The following is a 25,877-nucleotide window of genomic DNA, read 5'->3' as shown; positions in this document are numbered from 1 at the left end:
ATGAATACATGGGGTTCCAGCAGCAGGTCAAGGAGAAACAGGTGTGGCTTCTTGCTGGTCTCTTCCTGCTAGAGCCACTCTGGATTTCTGTCACCATCACATGATGTTACATGCCCCCAAACAGCAATTTTTAGAAATGTCACCTTCAGAGAAGTTCTCTGGTTAGTTTGGTGTATGATGGGTACCCATGAGATGACATATTGATAAGCACTGTGGTATCTCCACCCCTACTCTCAGCTTGTATTAAGCCAATATCTGGAGTGTTGTGGAAGGATGGTGGGCTTCCACTGATTTCCCTCCAGCCTAATGAGCCCCCTCTCCTAGTGTTATATACTTCAGTGGAAGAAAGCTGTAATGGAGCTGCACTGTTTAGTTGAGGAGGCAATCTGCTTCTAAAGGACTGGGGACTTGGTGGTCATTGCAGGTTACTTTCGAACAGGGAACAAAGGGGAGCAGTGCAGCTAGAACTGAGAAATGCAGAGGGCAGAGGGTAAGTGAGGGAGATGATGTGGAAGGCATGAAGACGCTGAATTGTTCATCCTTTCCCTGACACTCTCACAGGAGACCCTTCCACGTGTAGATTCACACATTTCTTTTGCAAAGAAGCTCCGTGTATTGAGTGCAGCAGCTCTGGGATCTCTATATAAATAATATACAAAACCCAACAGTTCAATGTTTCACATTAACAAAAATACTAAAAATTCATTAAAAATGGAGCCTGAGGGAAGGACCCCAACCACTACTGGAGCTCGCCCAGGAAGGGGACTGGGAATTAAGCAGAAAGGCTGGGCCACATCCAGTGTACAAGCAGTTCCTCCAGGTGACTCAGTAGCGTCCAAATATGTTGGTACTGGGCTGTGGCTGGGTATCTGTGAAAAATGAGAGACTGTCAGGGTAGAAGACCAATCAGGGCTCATATTCATGAGGAAAGCTAGTGAGCTGGGAAGGAAAGGGGAAGAGGGAAAGGGACCTTCACAATGTAGGTCTAAAGCCCGCACCTACACCTCTGCCTACCCCATTCCCTCTTCTTCCCCAGATTCTTCTTGGGAAGGAGGCAGGCTTACTAGAGAGCTGTTGTTGAAGTTGCCGAACCAAAGCCGCTGTCTGTTGCTGTTGCTGGGTCTGCTGAAGCCCCTGGCGCTGGAACTGGGTAGAAATGGAAAGTAGAAGATAGAACTCCAACTTTCCAGCTCCTTCTTTACTCATCCACCTTAACCTCTTAGTGCTATCCCTGACCTCCCAATGCTACCCCATCACACACTATTCCTAGCATGGGTTGGCTATGTGCCCATCCTGTGCAGCTAGCTCTGAGCCTGTGGCTATATTTCACCAGCTACCTGTGGCTGAGACTGGGGCTGGGGTTGGGGAGGAGCTGCCTGCTGCTGCTGCTGGTGTGGCTGCTGCTGCTGTTGCTGTTGCTGCTGTTGTTGTTGCTGCTGCTGTTGTTGCTGCTGTTGCTGCTGCTGTTGTTGCTGCTGTTGCTATAAGCACATAAGAGATAATTTTAAGAAGAGCAATGGAGCTGTGACTTTGTGTTGAAGAGATGGGAGTAGAAAGGGGAAAAGGAGTTGGAGCCAAAAGCACTGAGGGAACTCCAGGTCCACATGTGAAAGAAACCAAATAATACATCTGGCAGACTGTCCAATTTCCCCCTCACTATGATCCTCAGGAAGTGAGGAAAAGAGGTGGTGAGGAAGCCACTTAATCAGCATTATTGAGCCTATTACAGTAGTATAGGCCTATAATTCCAGCATTCAGGAAGATGAGGCAGGAGAATTGCCATGAGTTTAAGACTGGCCTCAGTTACAATATGAAACCCTGTCTGAAGAAACCAAGGAAAATAAAAAGGACTAACATACATCAGCCACTGTACTCAGTGCTTACTTACTACATTACCTCACATTTCATCTTGGGGATAGTGTGAGAAGAATATGTCCTTTCCCTCTTGGGTTCCCAAGTGTCAGATATAATCTCATGGCTTACCCGTAGGATCTGCTGCTGCTGTTGTTGTTGTCGGATGTGGTATTGCTGTTGTTGCTGCTGCTGCTGTTGTTGCTGTTGCTGCTGTTGCTGCTGTTGCTGTTGCTGCTGTTGCTGCTGCTGCTGCTGTTGCTGTTGTTGTTGCTCAGGCAGAATGGAAGTTGAACGGACGCCTGCCTGGACACCCTGGGCACTCAACGGAGTCATGGTACCCATCATGGGTGTCTGCTGCAGTGTCTGGTGTGAAAACCTCCAAAGACAAGAGGTCCAAAGGTCAAAGCACAGGGCAGAGAAAGGGGGTGGTGTAAACCCTGGGTCCCTGACCTGAAAGAAACTAACAAGTCATTGTATTCATTCCTCTTGGCACTAATGAGAGGAACCCTTCTGGAGTCTGACAGATTTCTAGGTCAGAGAATAAAACACAAAGACAATACTCCATTTTACTGTCTCATAACCTTAATGCTTAGGAATTTTTAGATTCTGCTTTAGCTATTTTTTTCTTATGAAAAACTGTCTGCACACAATAAGCATTCTACAAACACCTACCAAGGGTTTTATGGTTACTGTTGCTCCCCAGAAACACATCCAGTTGTTCTGCTACTCCACATACCCTTTCTACACGAATCTGCACATCTCTGAAAATCTGCAGCTGGGCTCCCCCATTTTGTTTTCTCACACCTTCCCCTACATTCCATCCATTCATTCCACACTACTCCCTTAACACATCAAGCCCTTCCTATCACTCTCCTGAGCAAAGCAGTCCTTTCTGGTTCTGTCTCAATGCTGTACCTCAGGTTCAATGTCATGGTCAACTTGCCCTCTGTAAACTAGGCCCTGCTCCCTCCCCAGCATCCATTCCACATCACATTTAAGATCTGCTCCTTTCTGTCTCCACACACTCAATCCAGTCCCATGTTTTGGCTCATGCTGCATTCTTTGCCTGGAATGCCCTTCCTTTTCCACTTCTCTACAAATCCCAATCATAGTTACCTCAAAGGCCAGCTTGAATCCATGAGTCCTTCTCCAGTGCCTCTAATCTATACTAATAGTAGCTCACCTTTTTCCAAGTCCCATTTTACTTCCTGGCACCCAACAGAACACCTGATTATGGCTTTGCTCATACCACTCCCTAAACATTCCTTTCATGGTATCTTCTACGTAAGATCTCTACTTCTCAATTAGGGTAAAAAATCTTTGTGGTGAGGAACCATGTACTTTATTCCCACCATCTTTCCTTGCTCTAGTCTCAGCATAATGCTGGTTACATAGCAGGCAACTAATCAGCCCACTCTAGAGTATTCTAAATCCTAAGTTGCAGAGCCTCATGACAGTTGCCCAGAACTTAACTAAGATTTCACTAAAATTAGCCATGAAATTCATTTGTTAGTCAATCCTAGAGTTCAACTGCTATTTTTTTCCCTTGAGGAAGGATCTCATGTAGCTCAGCCCGGCCTCAAACTCATTATGTGTAGTCAAGGATAACCTTGAACTTCTGATCCTCCTTCTACCTCTTGAGTGCTACTACTGCAGGTGTGCATGACACAGCTGGCTTTATGTAGGGCTGGGGATCAAACTGGAGACATCATGCAAGTTAGGTAAGCATGCTATCAACTAAACCTTATCCTCAGTCCTGAGTTAACTGTGTAATACTGGACTTCCTTATCGTATACTGTATCTATAAACCCAAGGTCCTTTCTTATCAGTGTTAGATACATTTGTTTCTTCTGTCTGGTCCTCAAGAATTTCTTCCAAATCAGGCCATTTGTAGTAATGGTTACATGACCAGGTTAGTGTTTTTAATGTCTCCCAAAGTTCAAGCCCATTTATCACCTTCAAGTATGGGATTTCCCAAATCAGATGCTTGCTTATACCTCAGTATCCCTTGCCAGTTCACTACTACTTTGGGTACCTTTGAGTAGAAGTCAGTCCATGCCCATAGGTTGGGGCCTGCTGATGCACATAGCCACTGGGCCGCTGTTGCAGGTGACGGGTAGGATCTACAAGAGTAGGATTGGTAGAAGGGTGGGTGCTCTGATAAGGCTGGCTGGAGTAGCTGGGGGGCACCATGGTACCTGCAGGGCCTGTGTGTTGCTGCAATCCCACATGAGAGACATAGGAAGTATAGCCCTGGAGGGAAGGAGGAGAAAGATCTGGGGCATGAGGAAGTACAGCGACATGCTTCCCTCTCCCTGATGTTAATAGTCCCAGGCACTTACCTGGGAACTCTGCAAACCATAGGAAGAACCAGGGGTCATCTGATGAACAGATGACTGTCCCAACATCCCCTGACTCTGCTAAAGGGAAAAAAGGAGAACTCAAGTTCAGAAAATGCTTTCTGCCATGTCCCTTTTATACCTCCGACCCTGCATGCTCCTGTGAAGGTTCCAAGTATCTCCTTAGCCCTGTGACACACCAAAACCCCTCTCCCTGGCAGTCCTCCCTACTGCCCCTCTCACTATCTTTGCCTGGAGCTGTTGGCGAAGACGCTGTCCCTGGGGCACTGTGGGCTGCTGTTGCCGGTACACAGAGGTCTTATAAGAAGAGGGTTCTAGGCCCATGACAGTAGTCATAGTTGTAGGCAGCACACCAGGGTAAGTTGGTCGAGTTGGCAGCTTCTGCATTGGTAATCGCACAGGGCGGTATGGGTCCACACGAGGGCCACCTGGAAAGGAGAGCAAATTGACCTGAGATACTTATTCCTTCAGCCTTATTTGTTAAGTTCCAGCCATCAACATCTTCCCTGAGAAGGGAGGAATGTTCAACTCCAACAATCCCAGTGACTAGTACTCACCAGCAGGTAGTGGCTGGTTTTGGGTGTACAGGCCCATGGGGCTCTGCCTGTAGCTAAGGTGGGATATAGAACCAGGATTTGCATGGTGTAGAAGGTCTGGGGGCACTGTCACACCATAGGGGCCACTCCGACCTGGCCCCATGCCATAGTCCTGCATGGGTGTAGAGGACAAAGGTAAGTGGCTTATAGCAGCAGTTCTAGGTGGGGAGGTGGGCAAAGAGGGTGTAAGGAAGAGCGGTACTGATACAATTCACTGATCACAATTCTAATGGCACCTTTTCCCTATGTACCGCACACCTCCCATAAAGCAGGAATTTTAACTGACCACACACTAAGTCAGGAAAAGGGCTTGGGCAGGATGGGGACTGGCCTCGCTCTTGGTGGCTGGCTGGCTGCGTTTCTTGCCCTTGGTAGACTTCTTTTTGCGCTCCTCAGTGCTGGGAGGAGCAGTCCCTGGTTTATCAGTCTTGGGGGGCTCAGGAGCCTTTTTCTCGGGCTCTAGTAGGGCAGGAGCTGGTGGCTCCTCATCTTCTGGGGGCAGAGGTAGTGGCTCCAGGTAATAGGCTCTGGGTCGAGGCCTCAGGTGGGTATGGTAGAGCAACAACCGTTGCTGCTCCTCCCCTCGTGCCACTCGGCGGTCCACTCGGACTGTGCCAAACCAGGCCCATGATAGTGGTGCTGTTGATGGCTTCAGGCCCTCAAAAAGCTCCCAGGGAGAGATCTTTTGTTTGGTGGAAACTTGTAGACCCTGCTCCAGAAAAGGAGAAATGAGCCACTGAGATTCGGAAAATAGGAGAATGTCTGGAAAGGGTAAAAGAACTGTTGAGTTGACAAGTTTTCAAGTGAGGAAAGAGTTGTAAATAATCAGGGGATGTGAAGAGACATTCTGCCTAGGACAGAGCTGAACTGAAGGAGAAAGGGGTGAAAGGGAAAGGGGATACCATGAGAGAAAGAGGGTACTGAAGAGGCAGACAGGGAAAGAGATGGAGGGGAGGAGAGAGGATGACAGAAGATGAAGGATAGAAAGAAGCCAGAGAGAGGGAAAGGAAGGAGAGAAGGGAGAAGAAAGGAAAGGGGAAAGAAGAGGTGAGGAAAGAAGAGATAAAGAAAAACTAAAAATGGCAAAGAGAGTCAGTCAGAGAGAAAACAGGAAGAGAAAGACAGGGTAGGGATAGAGAGACAGGGAGAGCAACAGGAGGAGAGAAACAGATAAGAATTGCAAGAATATATACACTGAGGCACTCCACTTTGCATTTGAATCTATGCATCTTCCTTTCTTTGTCTTCTATACAGAATAATATGAATAATGAGGTTATTCAAGGAAACACTCAACCATGTGCTGGATAGATGGCCCATGGTTAAGAGCCCTTGCTATGGGGCCAGAGAGATGGCTCAGTGGTTAAGAGCACTGACTGTTCTTCCTTGGTTCAAATCCCAGCAACCACATGATGGCTCACAACCATCTGTAATGGGATCTGATGCCCTCTTCTGGTGTGTCTGAAGACAGCAACAGTGTACTCACATACATTAAGTAAATAAAGAATCTTAAAAAAAAAAAAAAAAGCAGGCTGGAGAGATGGCTCAGCGGTTAAGAGCACGTCCCAAGTTCAATTCCCAGTAACCACATGGTAGCTCACAACCATCTGTAATGGGATCTGATACCCTCTTCTGCTGTGTCTGAAGACAGCTACAGTGTACGTATAATAATCAAATAAATTATTTTAAAAAAAAGAGCCCTTGCTACTCTTGCATAGGACCTAGGTTTGTTTCCCAGAACCCACTTCAGGTGGTTCACAACCACTTTGAACTCCAGCTCCAGGGCATCCAACTCCTGGTTTCCATGGGCATACATACGTGGCATACACACACCCAAGCACATAAGTTTTTTAATCCAAATACTGAAACCAACATGAAAAATAAAAGGAATAAAAAATAAAAGCTGGGCAGTAGAGAGATGTAGAAAAAAGAGACAGGGTGCCAGCGGAATGCTGAGACGAGAAACAGTGGGGCAGAGAGCACTAAGATAGGTGGAAGTAACAAAGTCTAAGAGAAGAGGGAGACTCCAAAAGAAGGGAAGATAAAGTGTAAGGAAAGCTAAGTGATCTGTTCAAAGGCCCATGGATGATGGTTTGTAGGTTTTATTAGAGAGAGCCTAATGGGCTCCTGGATTTTGTGTATTAGCTGGAGCTGTGAGGTTAGAGATGAACATGGGGTGCTAGGGGCTAGAGGGCATGAGAAGACAACAGCACATGCCTCCTTCTTGAAGATGGAATCGAAGCCAGCAATCTTGTTGCCCTTGGTGTCAATAAGGGAGCCCTGTGGCTCACAGGTTATGACATCTCGGTTCTGCTTGGGTAGTGGCAACAGTTGGTGAACCTTTTCCAGACTATCTGATTGGCGCTCCCCCAAGTCCTTCTGCAAACACAAGAAGATGGGTTATGAATTCAAAAATACATAAAAAGAGGGACAGAAGTCTCAAAGGGTAGCACAGAACACAGTAAGTATAAAGAAGACACTCAGAAGGGCTCAGCACTTAAGAGCACTGACTGTTTTTCCAAAGGTCCCAAGTTCAATTCCCAGCAACTACATGGTGGCTCATAACCATCTGTAATGGGGATCTTCTGATATGGCTGAAGACAGTGACAGTGTATTCAGATACTTAAAATAAATAAATAAATAAATAAATAAATAAATAAATAAATAAATAAATAAATCTTTTAAAAAAATAGATATTCAGAGCTGGCCATATGTGTATAATTCCAGCATTTGAGTGGCTGAGGTAAGAGTATTTTAAGTTTGAGGGCCAGCTTTGGATAAAGAACCCCCTGATCCCCCTCCAAAAACAAAAAATGATCTCAGCACTTAAGAGGCTAAGGCAGGAAGATTGCTGTGGGTTTAAGTGCAGCATGTGTTATGTAATGAGTTATAGGAGAACTTGGGTTACCAAATGAGATGCTGTCTCAAACCAACTAAATAAAAAAAAATACAAAAAAAGGCAACAGTATTTAGTATATCCCCATTACACAGATCAAAAGAACAGACAGAAAGGGGAAGGAAGAGGGCCCATCTCACTCCCCACTCCCAGGCTGCACAGTAAATACAGTCAGGGCAGAAGGAGCTGAGTTTCCAGCACCCCCAAATCTTCTTCTTGACCCCTCTGCTCACCTGAAGCTTCTTCACCAGGTTCATATATGCACGCTTGTTTTCCTCCATGCTGCCTTGTGAGATACTGGACATGTCTGCAGCCAATGTTCCATTGATAAGCACACTCAGCATGTCCAACACAGTAGTGAAGAGTTCACTGTGACAGGCAGGAAGCCAGGGAGAAAACCAAAGGAGCAAACGATTAAGAAAAAGGGGGCTTAAGAAATCACAGGCAGGAAAGAATGATGCCATCCCAAGGAGCCTGAGATTGTATGGGGGAATCCAGGGCCGCAGAGCCAGTGGTTCCTGCAGCTGGCACAGGACAGGGACTCCCTCAGGGCATGACCTATAGGGTTGGGGATGCTCACTTGTTAGACTGCATATCAACAGTGCCACTGATGATGATCTCCAGGAGAAGCTGGGCCCACTCTGTTGTCTGTTGGGTACTACGCTGCACGGTGTCAAACATGCCCCCCACCTGCCAGGACCATAATTCAGTCAGATGGTTCAAGGTGATGATCAGGTTTTTTTTTTTTTCCAGAAAAGCTTAAGTTAGAACCTGGTTGAGTGGGAGCTGAGACCCAGAGGCCCTGTCCCATCATTTGTACCTATGATTTCCTATTCACTGTTAGGCCAGTGGCTGAATTTGGTATATCAGGATCTGTTTCCTTATTTATAAAGAGATGGGACTTGTACTAAACAAATTCTGTAATTCCATTTAACATTCCACAATGGGTTTCAACTATTCTAGGGCCCAGTCGAAATGTTGAATATTGAGGTAGGGTTCCTGCAAGCATATGAGGTATTTAGTCTATTGGATCCTGTCCACGGGGATTTGGTTCCTTTGGCCATTTTAAGATCCTGAATTTCAGGAAAGTGGGGTTAATATTGGAAGACCTTAAAGACTCTAGAACATTCTCAAACCTGTCTTCCCCAACCTGGAGCTTCTTAACTGTCTTTCCAACCCTGCCCCTTCCTCCTTCCCCTAAAAGTCCCCCTCACCAGGTTGAGCCGCAGTTTGAGTGCCTCATGCATTAGCTGCTTTGGTTTGCAATCATCTAAGTACTGGTTTTCTCGCCAATTAATCACAATCTAGGATAGAAACAAGTTTAACATGCAGCTCAGGAATCTCCTTTCTATTCCAAGTAACCAAATGTTTTTATCAGAAAATAATGAAATGTCCAAGCATGTAGACTCTTAGGTGCAACCTTCCCCACCCTGATGTCACCTCCAAGGCCCAGATACCCATACCTGGTGCACCTGGCTGTGGAGGGAGGCAAGGAGTCCCTCACGTTGCTCATCCTGTCCTTTCAGACATGTTAGCACCAGAGATAAGAAAGGCTGCTGGCTCAACAGGGACATGCTAGAGTCACGAGGAGGGGCAGGGCAGAGACAAGAAGACTGCGGGTCAAGGACCTTCTAACTTCCTTGTCCCAGATTCTACTCTTAAAACATTTTTCTTATTTCTGTTTTCTATGGATCTTATTTTATGTGCATGCCATGTGCACGCCATGTGCACATATAGAGGTCAGAAGAAAATTTGTGGAAATTGGTTCTCTTCTCCTAACGTGTAACCTGGGAATTAAACTCAACACTGTCAGCAAGCATTTTTACCCATGGATTCATATTGCTGAACTCTAGATTCTACACCTAAGTTGTGACCTCTTACTTAGCCATGTCACTCAGCTCTTGACTTGCCACATTCGTTCCTTCCTTTCTTTTTTGTTTGCTTGTTTGTTTTTTTTTTGAGAGATAGTTTCTCTATGTAGTTCTGGTTGGCTTAGAACTTGCTATGTAGACCAGGTTCACCTCAGACAGAGAGCTTCCGGCCTCTGCTTCACAAGCGTAGGATTAAAGGTATGTACTACCACACCCCACCCAAATGCCACTTTCTTATGAGGCCTATTCTCTACCTGGAGCTCCAAAGTTTATTCTTTCTTGGGCATGACACCTCCTCTCCTTTTCAATCTTAAGTCCTTACTGAGCAGAGTCCCTTTACCTCTTCTGTTTCTGTCGATCTCTTTCTTTCCGGGAAGAAGAACCCAGGTGCTGACCCTTTTCCAATTCTTCTCCAGCAGCTTTTAATACATGGCCCTGGACTGAAGTGGGTAGTTTGGCAATGAGAGGAGCCACCAACCATACACCAGACCGCTCGAGAGAGCTGGAAAACAGAGGGCATAGGGCTTCAGGGGAGCTGATTAAGCAAGGTTGAACAATATCATTTCTTTCCCTGGGTATGGCCAGTATCACCATTTCAAAAACAATTCATGATATCAGTAGAATAATTTATGAGGGACAAATCCTAATTTCTTTCTGCCTAACCTGAGCACAGGCTTGGTTTTGCTGCTGCTGGGCATGTTGCTTGCTGTACTTCCAGAAGATGACCCCGTCTCTGCTGACTGTTGGAAAACCTCGATTGTGGCCTTGGCAATGTTCTCCAAGAGAGAGTTCATCTCCTGGGGAGAATAAACAGAAGGGCTAAATAGACAGCTAGCAGTAAGGAGAAGCACGGCAGGAGGGATGGGAGATGAGGATGAAGGATGGCATCGTGGAGGTCAGCAGTAGGGACATAACTATCAGAATCTGTACTCTCTGGTACCTCCTATTTCTACGGTTCCCTACTGTCTTCTCCTTTGCCACAGAAACAGGCTCTATTACCACCATAGCCATACCTGTCCACAGTCGAAGGCTTCATACACTCAGCCCATTTCCTTATCACCAGCTCCATGTGTCTGTCATTCTCACACCTCCTCTTATCTCCTTTAGTCAGGAGCTTGAGGGTAAGACCTCAGTTCTTCTATGATGGCTGATATCCCTGACCCAGGAAACTACAAGTGGGCCTGGGAAAGGTAGGGCCTAGAAACATTACTTACATTGTTTGGGGTCTGCTTGATCATCAGTTGTAGCTCCAAAGAGGACTGGCGCATGGTCCATTGGTCTAAGTTCTGGTTGTAAAAAGCAAACCAATCATTACCATGTCAACCTTACTACCTATTTTATGGCTAACTCTTACTTCCCCACAACAGATTTCTACAAGTTGGAAAGGGATACCTCTGCCCCTCTCATTAGGAAAGACTACATTTAAATAATCTCAAATCACTAAAAGCGAATGTATTTTACTATGGTTAAAAAAATTATTTCCTATCCCTCTAGCTCCTTGTCACAGAGCCTCACAAAGTTCTGCTCAATGCCTAACCTTCAAAGCCTTCATGTTAAAATTGAAACATGACTATGTTGTTTTAAATCAGCTGCTCCAAGTCCCCCACAGAGCCTTTTTGAAGTCCTGTAGAGACTGGAAAGCTACTGTTAGGTAACCCCCCTTTGGTATTATCTCCTCCAGGCTAAAAAGAACCCATTGCTTTAGTACTTCCTCCATGGCCTTATTTTCCCACCTAAGTCAGTCAAGTGTTTGAGGCAAGCAACAAGACAAAGTGAAAGAAACACCTGAGTTCACATACTCATCAAAACTTACTAGCTCTTCATGTAACCTTGGACAAGCTAATTAACCTCCCAAGCCTCGATTTCCTCACTGGTCAAACAAGGATATTCATATTCTCTCCACAAGGTCATAAAGATCAAATGAAAAGGACTGAATACTGTATAAGTATAAGTACAGTTTCTACTGTACTAGCTATTAATATTCTCTTACTGAGTCACAACCAACGTGCCATATATGCAAAGCAGAATGCAGGCCTCTCAGAGGCAATTCTCCCCATAGATGAGCTATGCTTATCCCAGACAGTTGTGCACACACATAACAGCCTAACTCTTGAGTCTACACCAGACCACCAACTATGCTTCTAAGCCCATGCTGGAGCTGTTTTTCTTGCACCCATTCTCCTACATGCTTGTTCATTTTTCTACTTACTAAATGGTTCCCACTATTTCCAGGTAGAGTCTGTCCTGCTGCTCCCCCCAGCACCCCAGCTCCTTTAGCCTACCTTGAGAATCCGTTTAATGCGCTGCCGCTGGGGGTTTTCTCCATCTTCGTTGTCCAGCAGTCGATGTGGGTAGCAGATGAGCTGCATGAGGCGCTGGGCCTGGGCACTACTCAACACTGGGTCTTGTAGATCATTGCTATCCTCACACAGTGACTTAAGGCAACGTTCTCCTACCCATTCCTAAGGAGGCTAATAATTAGAGGACGGCAGGAAACCCTGGGAAGTTGTGCCAGGGGCAGGTAAAGGACCCAATGTATAGCAGGGAGGTAGTGTGGTCATGGGCTAGAAACAGGGATAGATTACATAGAAGCATTTATAGGTGGTGGTGGGGGGAAGGTAATACTGACCTGTTGGCAGATGCTTCGCAGCACGTACTTGGCATAGACATCCAGACTTGCTGTCTCCACAGAGATGTTGCGGCCACCCTGCCTCCGACCGCTACTACCACCTCCTCCCTCCTCTTCTGGAAGTTCTTCTGTTCCTCCCGGCACAGTGAAGCCTGAACCTTTTAGCTCCGCATCCCCTGCGGTTCATGGGTGGGAGATAGGGAGGGCACAGTGAGATCAGAACAGTGTATGGAGACCTGCCCTGGCCCACAGAGGCAGAAATTCCCCAAACGCTGCCCTATGAAACAGAAATATACAGAAATATACTTCTCCCCACCCCCTTCTCCAAAGGTCAGAGAGACCACCTTTGGGAGGGAGAAAGACTGTCCCTGTAGTTCAGCTGGCACTCCACCCTATATACACTTCTGGCATGTCTCTCTTTCTACCCCCTTGCATACCGAGCACAAACACAGCCTTGAGAACAGCAAACACAGCTCCATCCACGATGCGGTTCTGGGAGGCAGCCAGCAGGTGGCGGTCACAGGAGGACCGGATTCCAACGGTAGGTTTGTCTGCAAGGAAGCCCAAGTTAGGGGAAGCAGGAGTAAAAGAAGTGGGTTGGGAGAGCCAGTTTTTATAACTGCCTGACTCTAATCAAAGTCACTCACTTCCATCAGATTGGCAAGGGTTGAGTTGTGGCGTCTTGAATAGGTGGAGGAGAATTCGGCAAGTAAGCCTGGCCCCTGGCTCAGAATCCTGCTCACTACAAGCTAATAAAAATAAATAGATAAAATAAAGACAGAGCAGATCTGAAAAAGAACGAAAGCAAACTCTGTGCATATGTATGTGCATGGTGGGAAGAGGAATAAGCTGAAATACAAGTGAAGTGAAAGGAGAAGAAACAATATAATCCTGAAGGAGAAGTGGAGCACAAAAATGTTATACAGCTGAAAGGTCAAAAACCTAAGAGGTTCATAGGCTGGGCTAAAGCTCATGCTCAAGTACAAGGAAGGTACTGGGTTCAACTGTGTGTGGGGGCAGGTGGCATCAGGGCTGCAAATTCAAAATAGGCCTTTCCATCATTCCGGCCTGGAGTGTAGCAAAGCATTGGCCTGGGAATTGCAGCAGGGTGTTCCACAATCACAGGATGGTTATGGAGCATGTATGAGCGCACATGGTGCAGTCCTGACATTCTAGGAGTTATAAATTGGTACACTTTACCAGCATTGAGGAGTGAAGGGATGGCTGCACAGCGAATCAGGTCTTCTAGGAGCAAACACTGCCGGGCGATGAGGATAGCAACAAAAGTAGCCAAGGAATCGTGAAAAGACAAGTCACTGACCTGAGGAAAGCAGACAGACACTGTGAGTCAGTATGTGGGAGGAGAAATAGCCAAATGCGCCACACCTTCACTCTACTCAACTCTGACCATCTATGATCTTGATTGTAGCCAGTTCTCTAGCAAATAGGTAACTGCCTCATCTTCCAGCAAGACCCCACCCAAAGGCTTACATCTACGTTGCACAGGAGATCGTTGAAACCACAAGTGCCATTGTTAGAAGAGCAACACAAGGCCTTAAGTACTCCTAACCACTCTGCACTCAGTGACTTGCAATAGCCGGTCAGCTCCGCACAAAGGATGGCGATGTCATTTACCCTAGGGAAAAGTACAAAAGCCCTCAGGAAAAGTCATCCCATAAAACATTAGATGCCTAGCTTTTGGTCTCTGCCCCAGTAACAGTGGAAGGTATAGTATTTCTAAGGTAAGGCAGCCCCCCCCCATAAGGTAGAGGCATGAGGCCCATTCCTCAACTCAGGATGTCCCATACCTATCAGGATCATGGTGGCCCACACAGACATGCATAAGAGCATTGCAGACAAAGCTGTAGCGGTTAGCAGGGTTCTCACTAAGACTCTTGCCTAGCCCCGTGTAGGTGAAAGTGTGAGCAGCAGGGTTCTCCAGAGTGTCAATCATGAACTCCGGTGCCCAGCGCATATTGGATTCTGATGGCTCCACATTACAGTAGATGGTGTTCTTCACTTTTGAGCAAAAGTCACTGCAGGGGTAGGAGAAGGAAATAGCAATACTGAAGGAGGCCTGGTGGGGTACAGGGATGGGCAGGAAAGGGGAGAAAAGAAAAAGAAAAGGAGTGAAGGATGGAGAACCTTGGGAGAAGAAAAAGGGAGCTGGGCCACAGCAGACATGGCAGGAAGGGAGCCACATGTGATTAAGAAAGTGGCCTGTGAAGGCAAGGAGGAAGAAGGTTCACTTTCAGTAATAAAGTAACAGGTGAGGGACACAGTCCATAATGATCCCGCACAGACAGCTCGATGCTGAGGTGTGCAGTAATGGGAAGGACGTAGAACTAGCCCCATTCTCTTACCCCTTCTACCTCTCTTACCTGAAGAGCTCCCCAAATTTGCTCTTTAAATGGCTACAGGAGGTATACAGATCATAGAGATAAGCAAGGATACAGCGCTCTGCAGAGGAGCCATCTGAACGGTTCATTCCATGTTTCACCACGCCACAGAGCCTGCCATCGAGGCAAGGTAGAGAGGATTAACAGGTGGTATACAGGGCCCTGGGCACAAAGGCCCTGGAGACAAATTCAAGTGTTTTGGTAAAGCTATTCCTATCCGTACCTTAGTAGCAGACGCTGCCACACCGTGTGGACTCACATGTCCTTCTTAGGCCATTTCTAACTGACATTCACCAGAACCTTGCACATTTTAGTTTCTCTGAAATCGCACTTACCCCTCAAACACTTGCGCCATCTGGTCCTGATTGAGGATGAGGCAGGCGTGATAGTGTCGAAGGACAGCCACAATACATAAGCACAGGCTGGTAGTGTAGCTGCCCACCAGATCAGACGATTTGAGAAGGAGCTCTGCCTCAACCACACTCAGCTCATTCAGCAGCTATCAGAGAAATACAAGTAAAACCTGAGAAAAGGCCCTTTTTATTGTACATAGCCTCCGTTTTGGCATGGCCGAGCCTGAGCCCTTCCCACTGGAGCCACTTCAGTGGAGAAGGTCAGATTACTACATACCAGTGCCCTGCACTCTACTAGCAGGATCTCTAACCAGTCTCCAGGACAGCATGCTATGAACTCCACAGAGGGAAGATGGTCTGTACCCAAAGCTATAATCTGTCTCTTGGGCCTCCCCAGGGAGCACTTAAGTCTCTATTCCAGCAGTCTTAACTCATGTTCCATTCCCCCTGTGCTAGTCTTCAAGCCATCCAAATAGCCTGGGGAACTGGCTGGAGCCTCCACTCTTGTCTTCATGACCCTATATAGCATGAATTCCTTTGCTCTCTCTATTCCTTCTCGCCCTATCTCTCCCAACTTCCCCACCTGAATGGCAAAGTCGATGAGGCCACTGATGCTCAGTGAATATTCCATGAGGTCGAAGATGAACTGCACATGCTGCACCAGAGGCAAGTGGTATGACATGCCAAGGGCAAAACTCGTGATCTGCTCCAGAACATTCCGGGAGACCTGATAAGGGCAATGCGAGTGAGATAGGAATGGAAGGGAAGAAGACCTAGGGACGCAGGAAAGGATGATGGTGGAAGGGGATGAGACCATCAAGCTTAGCCTGCTTAGTGGGGGGAAGGTAAGACCAAAAGGAAAACAGGACAGGAGGCCAGAGTGTGGGAAGGGGGCTGGCTTAGGCCCACACCTGAGCCGTGACCTGATGTTGGTCATAATGAGAAAGGTGCTGGAACTTAGCAAAAATATCTTCAGCAGTGGGGAAGGCTTCAGGCCGGTTTCGGCGTCGCTTCTGCCCATCTTCCCCACCTGACAGGACAGTTCAAAGCAAGGAGTCAGGACAAAAGGAAAACCAGCTGACTAGGGCTCAGGTAGGGGTGTGGAGAAGGGACAATGGCTGGGAGGGAGGAGGGAAAGGGGAGGGCGGGAAGGGAGAGAAGGGGGGGGGAAGGGAGGTGAGGAAAGGGCTGGGATATGGACAAATGGGACAATGAAGCAAAGGGACCACAAACTATGTGGACCTCAGAGGAACTGTACAAGGAGGTGCTAGGTTAAGGGGGAGGGGGGAAGGCAGTAAGGGGCTTACTGTGAGGTACCTAAGAATGTCAGGTCTCCAGGATTCAGAGGCACAATAGGAGCAAGCTGGTCTGTAGAGGGGGGGAATGAGGGGGAAGTTTCAAAAGGACTAGAGCTCTCAGGAGACTCCAAGAGACAGGACATTGGGGCATGAATGGGGAAAGCCCTACACTGGGCATGGGAAAACTGACTAGGGCATTCTTTAGGGCGGCTTCTGTTTAAGGAGATGGAAACCCACCAGTTTCTGCTGTCCCCTTGCGGTTCAGAACCTTCAGGATATCCTTGGTAATCTTCTTGATGGCATGGCGGGCATCATCTCGCTGCTTCCCCACCCCAAACAGTACGACCAACCGCTGGTTGCACTCATGGCTGCATGATTCCTCCTGCATCCCAGCAGCACCATCAGGCTCCATTGCAAGTCTCCTGCCCTCCTCTTAAGAGCATGCTTTGCATCTCTCAACACTCCCATGTACAAGCCCCTTCTCAAATACACCCACCCCCTTAGGAATGGGTCTAGACCCTCAGCAATTCCTTTGATGGAAATCTGGTGCCAAAACAGGCCATCACCAATGTTGGAGAACAGTACCTGTGGGATTGGAAAGTGTGTGGCATACTGCACATGCCGTGGCTGGTCATACAGAATCCCAAGTGTCCCCTCGATCTTCTCTTTGGGTGGGGGTTTCACTTCCTTTTCAACATCTGGCTTCTCGGGGGATGGGCTTCCCTTCCCCTCACACGGCATAGTAGGGGAGAACAACTAAGAAGGTGAAAGGGCAAAGCATTCAGGAGAAGCAGGAGGCATAAAAGAATTCCAAAAGTAGACACAAGGGGAGAGCCAAGGCACTGGATTCTTCCACACTCAGGAGCTTACTGAGAAATCAGGCTTTTCCATGTCCTCAAAAAGCACACTGGAACTAGGGTCGATGTCCATAGATTCAGAGAGCCCTGGATCCTGAAGGCATTCAACAAAGCAAGAGCATTTTTAGTCCCAGGAAATAGTTCCTCACTATCCAGGAAAGGTCATGAAGAACTGGATCAAAGAGGCATACAAAAAGCCCAAGTTCTCCATTCAAACCTTGTCCAGTTACTTAACCAGTAACTAAGTAAAGCTCCAGTTTCCATCAGCTTTAAATGGAAGGCAAGAATCCCTCACAGACCTTTTGTGAAGACCCAGTAAAAAACTAACACGAGACTACTTTATATACCACAAAGTGCTCAGAAAATAATATCATTCTTGGGTAAATCTTGGGTAAGAGAGACTCTCAAAGGCTTCTGGAAGCTGTGAAAAATGGGGTCAAAAGTAATAATTAAGAGCAAGGGAAGGGGCTACACACCTCTAGCTTGCTGCTGCTGCTCCCTTCAGCCTCCTTGCGCTCTGGATCATCTACAGGATCATCAAAGGGAGAGGGGGGCCGAGGACCAGGTGCTCCAAATGCAAGATCCCCCCGAGAGATGAGAGTACAGGTGTACATATTATGGGAGAAGACATCATGTCGGATTAGTTCACAGAACAGCAGTACCAAGTTAAAGAATTCCACTCGCTCACTCTCACTTCGGGGATCAGCTATAGAGAGGGAATAAGGAAAGATGAGTTAGCCGAACACAAAATCTCACTTTTACAATACTACACAGAGACATCATCTAAGCAGTAACAACAAAAATCTAGGCACTGCTTAGATAAAGGACGGGTACTGGGGCTAGAAAAATGGCTGAGCAGTTAAGAGCATTCACTGGCCATTCTTCCAGGGGGCCTAGAGTTTGATTTCTAGCACCTGGGTGGCTCACAACTGCCTATAACCTGTAGTTCCAGGGGATCTAAAGCCCTCTACTGGCTTTCAGACATGTATGTGGTATACAGGCATACATGCAGGAAAATACCCATAGACAACTTTTTAAGAAAAATTGTGCATATAGCAAAAATGCTTTGTTCACATGTTCTTTCTTCTTCTGTTGGTTCTTTCCATTTGTCTATTCTATTAAAATTGTGAGACGATCAAGAAGCAGAATTATAGTAAAAGATTTTCTGCACAGAGCCTAAGACAGAACTAGACATCAGAAGATCTTTATGTTTTCTTATGACATAGCTTGCAACTTGTATTGAAGCAGAGTAACTAGAAGGTTATAGGTGTGCATACTCAGCATGGGAGCCTGTGTATCCAGAAACTGCAGGAGGACATCCTGGAAAATGGGTGCACTAGGAGCAGAAAGGGAACCAGAGGCAATGGAACCCTTCTCATCAGCTGCTTCAGATTCTCCACAGCGCTGCAAGGTGAGAGAACAAACTGAGGAGAGATCTGTTTCCTCACTCTTTAATACTTAACCCCGGAAGCATCACCTGTCTTGCCTCCCTGCCACTTTCCATTTCCTTTTCAACCTCCCAACTACAGCCTTGATCTTGACTGTAACCAGTATCTAACAGCTCTATTTGTGCTTTATGTCCTTAACATTTCCTATAAGTTTACCACTTTTGTTTATTTAGTTTTGTGAGGCAAGCAAGATCTAATTATGTGTCTCTGGCTGACCTGAAGTTACTATGAAGATCAAGTTAGTCACACACTCATTAAAACCAGCTTGTCTTTGTCTCCCAAGTAAATGCTGGGATTAAAGTTATTATCATAACCATCATTTTTTTAAAAAAAAAAAAAACTTTTTTGAGACAGAGTCTATGTAGCTCTAACTGTTCTAGAACTCCAGAAGTAGACCAAGAGTAGCCTCAAACTCACAGTAGTCTGCTTGCCTCAAGCTCTGGAGTGCTAGGATTAAAGTATGCCCCCAGGCCATAACACCTGGCTTTTTGAACTTTGAGACTGACTCTCTACTTAGTCCCGATAAGCTCTGTAACTGTGATCCACCTGTCTCTGCCTTTCAAGTGCTGGAATTACAGGTATGTGCCAAAACAAAAAGTCTCTATTGTTTCTTTTTAATCCCTCAGGTCCAGTCCCAATCTCACTACCAACTTCAATCACTGCAAGATGTTCAAACCCAGTTAGATTCTTTCCATCGGGCAATTCATTCCCTTTGCTTCGCCTCTAACCTCAGCCTCAATTTCAGCTTGTCTCTTCTCCAGGAGTTTGGCTACTACCATTGCACGATGCCGACCTGAGCGCTTGCAGCTTACAGCCCATTCACACAATAATGATACCACAGCATCATCATCTGAGGAAATCTGTAACCAAAGGATTTGACAAGGATAAGAAACGGAAGGCTGGGAACAAAAGAACTAAATTCTCTTTGTTCAAGATAAGGCCCCAGCTAAAAACTTCCTGGGCCCAGGAAGCTGGAAGACATCTTCTCTTCAGGAATTTTCTGGTTTCATTGGCATACTCTACCTTCACCTTATAGATACTGCTTCTCCTGAAATGTTTTTGCTATCTCTGTTTCTCTTCTTACTCACCTCATGACCATCCTTACTAGGTCCCAATCCAAAAATTCGATTACAAAGGGAGTCAAGAGAGTTACTAAAGTCAGAGCGCTCAAAACTATGGCTGTCCAGTACTTCTAAAGTATGGAGCACCCGTCCAATGGTGAAACCTGAGGACAAACGGTAAAGGGGACTTAACCAGAGGCTCGATGATTTCAGAGTCTCATATATCTATGAATCTATCATTTGTCCTTTCTTATCTTCTGTCCTCTGACACTCACCTGCAGTAGCTTCCTGGCACTTATCAAAAGACCAGCGAACCTCAACTGCTTGTCCGCGCTCCTTGATCTGTTGTTCAATCTCTCGTAATTTTGCACGGACCTGCAATTTTAAAAAAAGGAAACACCCAGATATATAAAAATCTAAAAAAAACAAAAAAGATAGCCAAGTTGTGTACTACCAAACATGGTAGTACATGCCTATAGCACTTGGAAGGCACAAGGATCACCATTAAGTTGAGGCATGCCTGATCCACATAGCAACTTTCAGGCCAGCAAAGGCTACTCAGCAAGATTCTGTCTCAAAAACAAAACAGAAACATAAAACACATCCCAGCTTTGAAGTAACAGTGCAGCAGTTAAACTTACCTGCTGAGTAAAGGCACTGTTACCCTCTGGCATGGGCAAGTTGGAAGGAGCAATAGGCAGATGGTCAAGTGGTGAGCCAGTCTTAATTCGGCTATCAGTCAATGAGTAGTGCCAAACTAGGGCACTAGGGCAACACAGGAGGATGGTCTGCCAGACAAATAGATAAATCAAACCCAGTTACCACTGCTACTTCTCTAGATCCCTACTTAAGACTCACTTCCCTTAGGTTTGACAACTCAATGAGGTTTATTATGACTATGTCCTTGGGGCAAGTATCATTCCTGATCCCCGTCTTCCTTACCTTCCTTTTTTAAAAAATAGTATCTTGAGACAAGGTTTGGCTATGTAGCTTAAGCTGACTTTGAACTCACAATCCTCCTGCCTCTTCTTTCCAAGTTCTGGGACTACAGGCATACACACACTATCATACTCAGATTCTCATGCACTTTCCTAAAAAGCTTTGGGCGACTACTTAGTCCTGGAAGAGAATGTCCAAAACCTCTAAAAGGGAACATCCTATTACAGAGAAATACTAATCCTTGAACGAGTACTCAGTGCCTGTTCCCACCTCCAAGTTGAACTCACCCCCATTCTCCAGGATGAGCAGTCAATTCTTTATACTTTCTTGGGCCCTTTAGTACCTACCTGAAGGATACAGCTGAGGCCAAAAACCAGGGGACGGTGCTGAGGGCACATTAGCAGGTCACTAAAGGGAGTCGAGGGTGTACTGCTAGTTGGGGGTTGAGGTGCTGGGGTAGTGGGTAGAGAACTTGTTGACTGAGCAGATATAACATGAGATGAGTGGCTGCTCACACCATCCAGCTGTAGAGCCAATCTCCGGGTACAGAAGTAGGCAAGGCGGCGGGACAGATAGGCAGACTGAACAAATTCCCCTGAGTACTGTGAAGATATGACCAACAGAGACCACTAGTTTTCTCCAGAAGACATTTGTCTGATGTCTAATTCTTACTCAAATCCTCTAAACAGTCTCTCCCTAGGTGTAGGTCTTACTCGAAGCAGTAGGGGAAGCAGCAATTTAAGCAATTCATCTTCTCCAGGGCGTATTTTCTCAAAACACTCAAGCACCCAAGTCAGGAACTCATGTCTGTCCAGCATTCCATCCTATAGATAGCAGGGAACTATTAGAGGTAAGGCAGATAAAGTAAATGGAAGAATGAAGAGAGCCACACTAGGGGCAAGGTAAAAGGCAAATTCTATTCTACACCAACAGGACGGGATAAGGTACAACTCAACGCCATGTACAACATGCCCTTGCTCCTACCTGAAACATGAATAGGGCAAGCTTCTCATTGTAGTCCCACTGCCTGATTGCCATCTCTACATCATGGGGCAAAGGTCCTATAGCAGAACCACAACCTCCACTTCCTGCAGGCCCTGGCCGATAGTATTCAGCCATCTTCTGTAGCTGCTCCCATAAGTACTTTGTAATGATTTGAGTCCATTCTAAAGAAAATATGGAAAGGGAACTATGTGATACTATTCTTAGACTTAAAATGTTCTATCCCCTACTTCCACCCCAAATCACCAGAGTTCTGAGCTCTGTTCATCTTCTTAGCCTGTAGATAAATGTCATCTCCTTAAAGCAAGTAATCATTACCTCAACTGAAGGCTCAAAGAACCTTCTGTCTACTCTTTTAGCATTTACCACTTTCTATATTTAATTATGCTACATATGCCTTAGCATCTTTACTAAGATCTAAAGAGCAGAAATTATATGCTGGTCATCTTTACAGCCCAGTGCCTGAACACAGCAGATACTCAAATTACTCCGTGCTTACTAATTTCATAAATGCAAGATTCATGCAGAAGCAGGGAACAGACTAGGAAGATTTATTCTAAGGCTCCATCACTCCAGCAGTGTACAGAGTTACTTACCAATGTAGTACACCAGGTGTACAGAGTTACTTACCAGTGAAGGGGTCAGCAGTATTTTTCTTCTTAACCTTAGTCTCAGACATTGCTGCATAGTAGGCACAGGTCATCTTAATGAGCCAGGCAGCCCGCATCACAGGTACTGTGTATTTGGCCAAGTACCCAAATACCTCTTCCTTCTTACTGAAAATGGGGACCTAGATGAACATCACAAACAGCAAGGTCTCTAATTACCCGAGGGAGCTGACACCATGTAGCTTAATCTCAGAATATAGGTAGACACCACCTTGACCTTAAGAATGGGAAAACAGTACCTCACCTTTTTGGCTAGGTGTGTGAGTGGTTTGGTGCCAGCCAGGTCAGTGAACCAGGTGTTAATAGCACTCTGAGATCTTGCAGTCACCAGCCAGAAGTTGTCCTTCTGGTTCATTAGGGACTTCCTGCGACCAGTGTCAGAGAGAGTATTACACCTTAACTTCTCTGCGATGATACTGCTGAAGTTGGAACTGATCTAAAGGGAGAAAAGTATACCTCAGGGACTAAGAACAGGCAGACGGGTAGTCCTGCTTCTTTCTCATGTGAAAATGCCAATGCAGCAGCACTGGGTTATAAACTCTGCCATTTAGATTATTCCTTTCAGTTTGCCCAACCCAGAGCTTTTGCTCCTTCTCAGATTCTTCCAGCCTTTTCCTTCAGCCTGGCAGGGTTGTCTCACCTTGGCAGGATTGAAGTTGACGTTCTTGGCACTGCCATGTTCATCCCCAGAGACAGCAGGCTGGTTATTGAAACCTTGTTTTACATTCAAAGCCGTCAGTTCATCCTGAGGCAGAAAAACAGCATTTTAGCTCACCCTCATTCGCCTTATAGAAGAGGTTGTAAGAGAGGGCAGAGAAAAAGGTAACAAGGGAGAAAGGGAGGAGGAGGAGGATTCTGAGTAGAAGAGGTTATTTAAAGCCCAGCCCTTATGTTCATTTGGACCCCACCCTCACCCCCATAATCAATGAGATTCCCACATCCCCCAGAGCGACCTCAACATCACTCTTCCCTTACAGGCACCTCACCAAGCTGGCCCTAACAACTTTCTGAGGTTTGTGTGAGCGCCCGAGTGAGTGTGGAGGGGGGCACCCCTGGCATGGCTCCTGAACCACGAGCTCCTCAACCGGAACTGCCGGCAGACCCTACTCTCTGGCAGGGCACCAGTCCACTCTACTCTTCCCCCTGTTGGGACTTTTTCTCTCACCTAACCATACCCCCCCTCCCCTCAACTGTCAGTGTCTCTTCCCACACTAAACACCTGCCCAGACCCCGCGGGAACCGGGAATTGTGAACGCACCTCCTTCTGTTTGGGATCTTGAGGGTACACATCGGGAGGCCCCAGCCGCAGCCGCTTCAGGGGTCGGTGTTCATAGCTCAAGATCCCGAAAGCCGCCATCTTGCCCAGCCCGTACCGCCTGAGGCGCCTGCAGGGCCAGGCGAGGTGGGGAGGGAAGGGGCGGAGGGCCGAGGACGGGAGGGAGCACGGGGACAGCAAACCGGGAGGCGGTAGAGAGGACCAAGGCCGAGAAAAGGGGGGTGGCGGAGGCGGGGCACGTTAGAAACTCTCGATTACTGCCGGAAACTGCCGAGGGACGCTGGGTACCGTCGGACAATACTGACTGCAGAGTGGGTGGGGCCCCGCCAGCGCGGGGCGGAGCCCCACAACCCGGGAGCTTTGGGCCCTAGGAGGGAAAGTCAATTTTACACGCGGGCATGGCCGGTGCTGGAGGTGCAGACCTGAAATAGGGGAGGCAGCCGCGGCGCTGAGTTGAAACTGGGTTCCCGATGGCTCGCTCAGTTCTTGGCCTAAAATAAGTGCTCAGGAATTTTTAGTGTAGTTAATGACTACATCTTTTACTCTGCACTTGGTTTCTTAGTTCCCACATCTGGATAATGGGCAAGGCATGCTAAACTTCCTTCAAAGGACAGTTGTAAAGATTAGAACTACTATTGTTTTAAGAAAACACCTTTGGACTGTTAACAAAAGATCCTGTCTAGCTAGGTGCGCGCCTTTAATCCCCCCACAGAGGCAGAGACAGGCGGATCTCTGTGAAGTGTTGTCTCTCTCAAAATGAAAGCACCTATAAAATTGTTTCTCATCTCCCCAGGTGGCAACAACCCTTCTACGCCAAAACTCTTTATCCTTCATTGTTGTTACTAACATTTAACCAGGTGGTGCACACCTTTAGTCTCCGCAGAAGAAAAGGTCTCTGTGAATTCCAGACCAGCCTGGTTTACGTAATGACTTCCCCCAGGACATTCTGTGAACCGCTCTCCAACAGAAACTAGCCAAATTGATGACAAAACACCTTTTGTTCTAGCACTACAGAGGCAGAAGCAGGAGAATCTCTGGGAGGACAGCCTGAGCTTCAGGACAGCCAGGACTACTTAGAGCCCCGTCTCAAAAAAAAAAAAAAAAAAAAAAAAAAGAGGGGGAAGGGGTTGGGAATTTAGCTCAGTGGTAGAGCACTTGCTTAGCAAACATAAGACCCTGGATTATCTCCTCAGCTCTGGAGGGAAAAATGCCAATGTGTCATCTAAGTCAGATGTGGTGGGGAAAGCAGGTCATCCAGAGCAAGACAGTGACTGTCACATACCTTATCTCAAAAAGACCAAAGGGTATACGGAAGCCATTGAAACTTAGTGTGTGGAGTCTTGGCTCCAAGATGACCAAAAAAGAAGAAACAACGGTCGTGCCAAAAAGGGCCACGGCCATGTGCAGCCAATTCGCTGCACGAACTGCGTCCGGTGCGTGCCCAAGGATAAGGCCATTAAGAAGTTTGTCGTTCGGAACGTTGTAGAAGCCGCTGCCGTCAGGGACATATCTGAGGCAAGCGTCTTCGATGCTTACGTGCTTCCCAAGCTCTATGTCAAGCTGCATTACTGTGTAGGCTGCGCCATCCACAGCAAGGTCGTCAGGAACCGATCTCGTGAGGCCCGGAAGGACCGTACACCCCCACCACGATTCAGACCTGCTGGCGCTGCTCCACGACCTCCGCCAAAGCCCATGTAATAAAGTGCTTTCATAAGGATGGGAAGAAAAAATGCCTTGAGAAAATAAAGCGAAAGTTATACTTTAAAAAAAAAGAAAGAAACTTAGTGTGTTACACACCTGTAATTGCTACAACTCAGTAGATTGGAAGGAAGATAACAAGTTCGCTTCCAGCATGCACACACACATACATACACACACCTCTTTTCTGGGACGGGGTCATCTCACCATGTAACAACAGGTAGCCTGGAACTTTCCGTATAGCCCACTCTGGCCTAGAACTCACAGACAGCCCAGAGATCCACCTGTCTCTGAAGCTTCCAGGTCCTATAAAAAAGAGGAGAATGAGGAAGAAGAAGAGGAAGAAAAGGAAGAAACAGGGATCTTGGGCTGGAGAGATGGCTCAGTGGTTAAGAGCACTGACTGCTCTTCCAGAGGACCTGAGTTCAATTCCCAATAACCACATGGAGGCTCACAGCCATCTGTAATGAGATCTGGTGCCCTCTTCTGGTGTGTCTGAAGACAGCTATAGTGTACTTAAATAAATAAATGAGTCTTTAGAAAAAAGAAACAGGGACCTTCTTCACAGAATGGTATTTATACAAATTGTCAGATACTTTCTATCATGGAGCATTGCATATATGAACTCCAAGTTAAGAACCTTCACAATAGGGCCAGCCAGAAGGCAGAAGATGC

The 25,877-nt window shown here is 46.7% G+C and overlaps 2 protein-coding genes across 6 annotated transcripts; one reads left to right on the top strand and one right to left on the bottom strand.

Moving 5' to 3' along the window:
* Window positions 1-615: 615 nt before the first annotated feature.
* Window positions 616-23,594, bottom strand: MED12 (mediator complex subunit 12). 5 transcript variants are annotated; one of them, XM_080910597.1, is made up of 46 exons: window positions 23,487-23,594; window positions 22,869-22,973; window positions 22,473-22,664; window positions 22,191-22,350; window positions 21,543-21,724; window positions 21,272-21,382; window positions 20,906-21,160; window positions 20,261-20,407; window positions 19,895-19,994; window positions 19,647-19,783; window positions 19,287-19,418; window positions 18,388-18,514; window positions 17,587-17,816; window positions 17,124-17,204; window positions 16,839-17,009; window positions 16,491-16,635; window positions 16,273-16,323; window positions 15,867-15,985; window positions 15,539-15,682; window positions 14,938-15,101; window positions 14,585-14,716; window positions 14,012-14,239; window positions 13,695-13,839; window positions 13,404-13,524; window positions 12,851-12,952; window positions 12,641-12,754; window positions 12,204-12,379; window positions 11,857-12,036; window positions 10,789-10,860; window positions 10,238-10,371; window positions 9,915-10,076; window positions 9,167-9,278; window positions 8,918-9,007; window positions 8,284-8,393; window positions 7,937-8,072; window positions 7,025-7,186; window positions 5,142-5,519; window positions 4,772-4,922; window positions 4,437-4,642; window positions 4,197-4,274; window positions 4,053-4,107; window positions 3,890-3,977; window positions 1,984-2,230; window positions 1,338-1,481; window positions 1,065-1,146; window positions 616-869 (listed from the first exon to the last, which is right to left on the bottom strand). In XM_080910597.1, the coding sequence occupies exons 1-46, from the start codon at window positions 23,583-23,585 to the stop codon at window positions 826-828; spliced, it is 6,501 nt and encodes a 2,166-aa protein (XP_080766723.1). In that variant the 5' UTR covers window positions 23,586-23,594; the 3' UTR covers window positions 616-825. The 5 variants fall into 5 exon arrangements, with proteins under 5 accessions (XP_080766723.1, XP_080766720.1, XP_080766721.1 ...); XM_080910594.1 differs by having other exon boundaries at window positions 3,890-4,107; XM_080910595.1 differs by having other exon boundaries at window positions 3,890-4,107; window positions 4,197-4,271.
* A 308-nt stretch (window positions 23,595-23,902) lies between these two features.
* On the top strand, window positions 23,903-25,202 carry LOC308414913 (small ribosomal subunit protein eS26-like; the record flags this gene model as incomplete). Its single annotated transcript, XM_080910085.1, has 2 exons — window positions 23,903-23,918; window positions 24,856-25,202. The coding sequence occupies 2 exons, from the start codon at window positions 23,903-23,905 to the stop codon at window positions 25,200-25,202; spliced, it is 363 nt and encodes a 120-aa protein (XP_080766211.1).
* Window positions 25,203-25,877: the final 675 nt, after the last annotated feature.

Source organism: Micromys minutus, assembly GCF_963924665.1.
Source record: "Micromys minutus genome assembly, chromosome: X".
Taxonomy (NCBI): Eukaryota; Metazoa; Chordata; class Mammalia; order Rodentia; family Muridae; genus Micromys; species Micromys minutus.
Note: the sequence above shows the minus strand (reverse complement) of the source record. Positions and strands in the feature narration are given on the sequence as shown.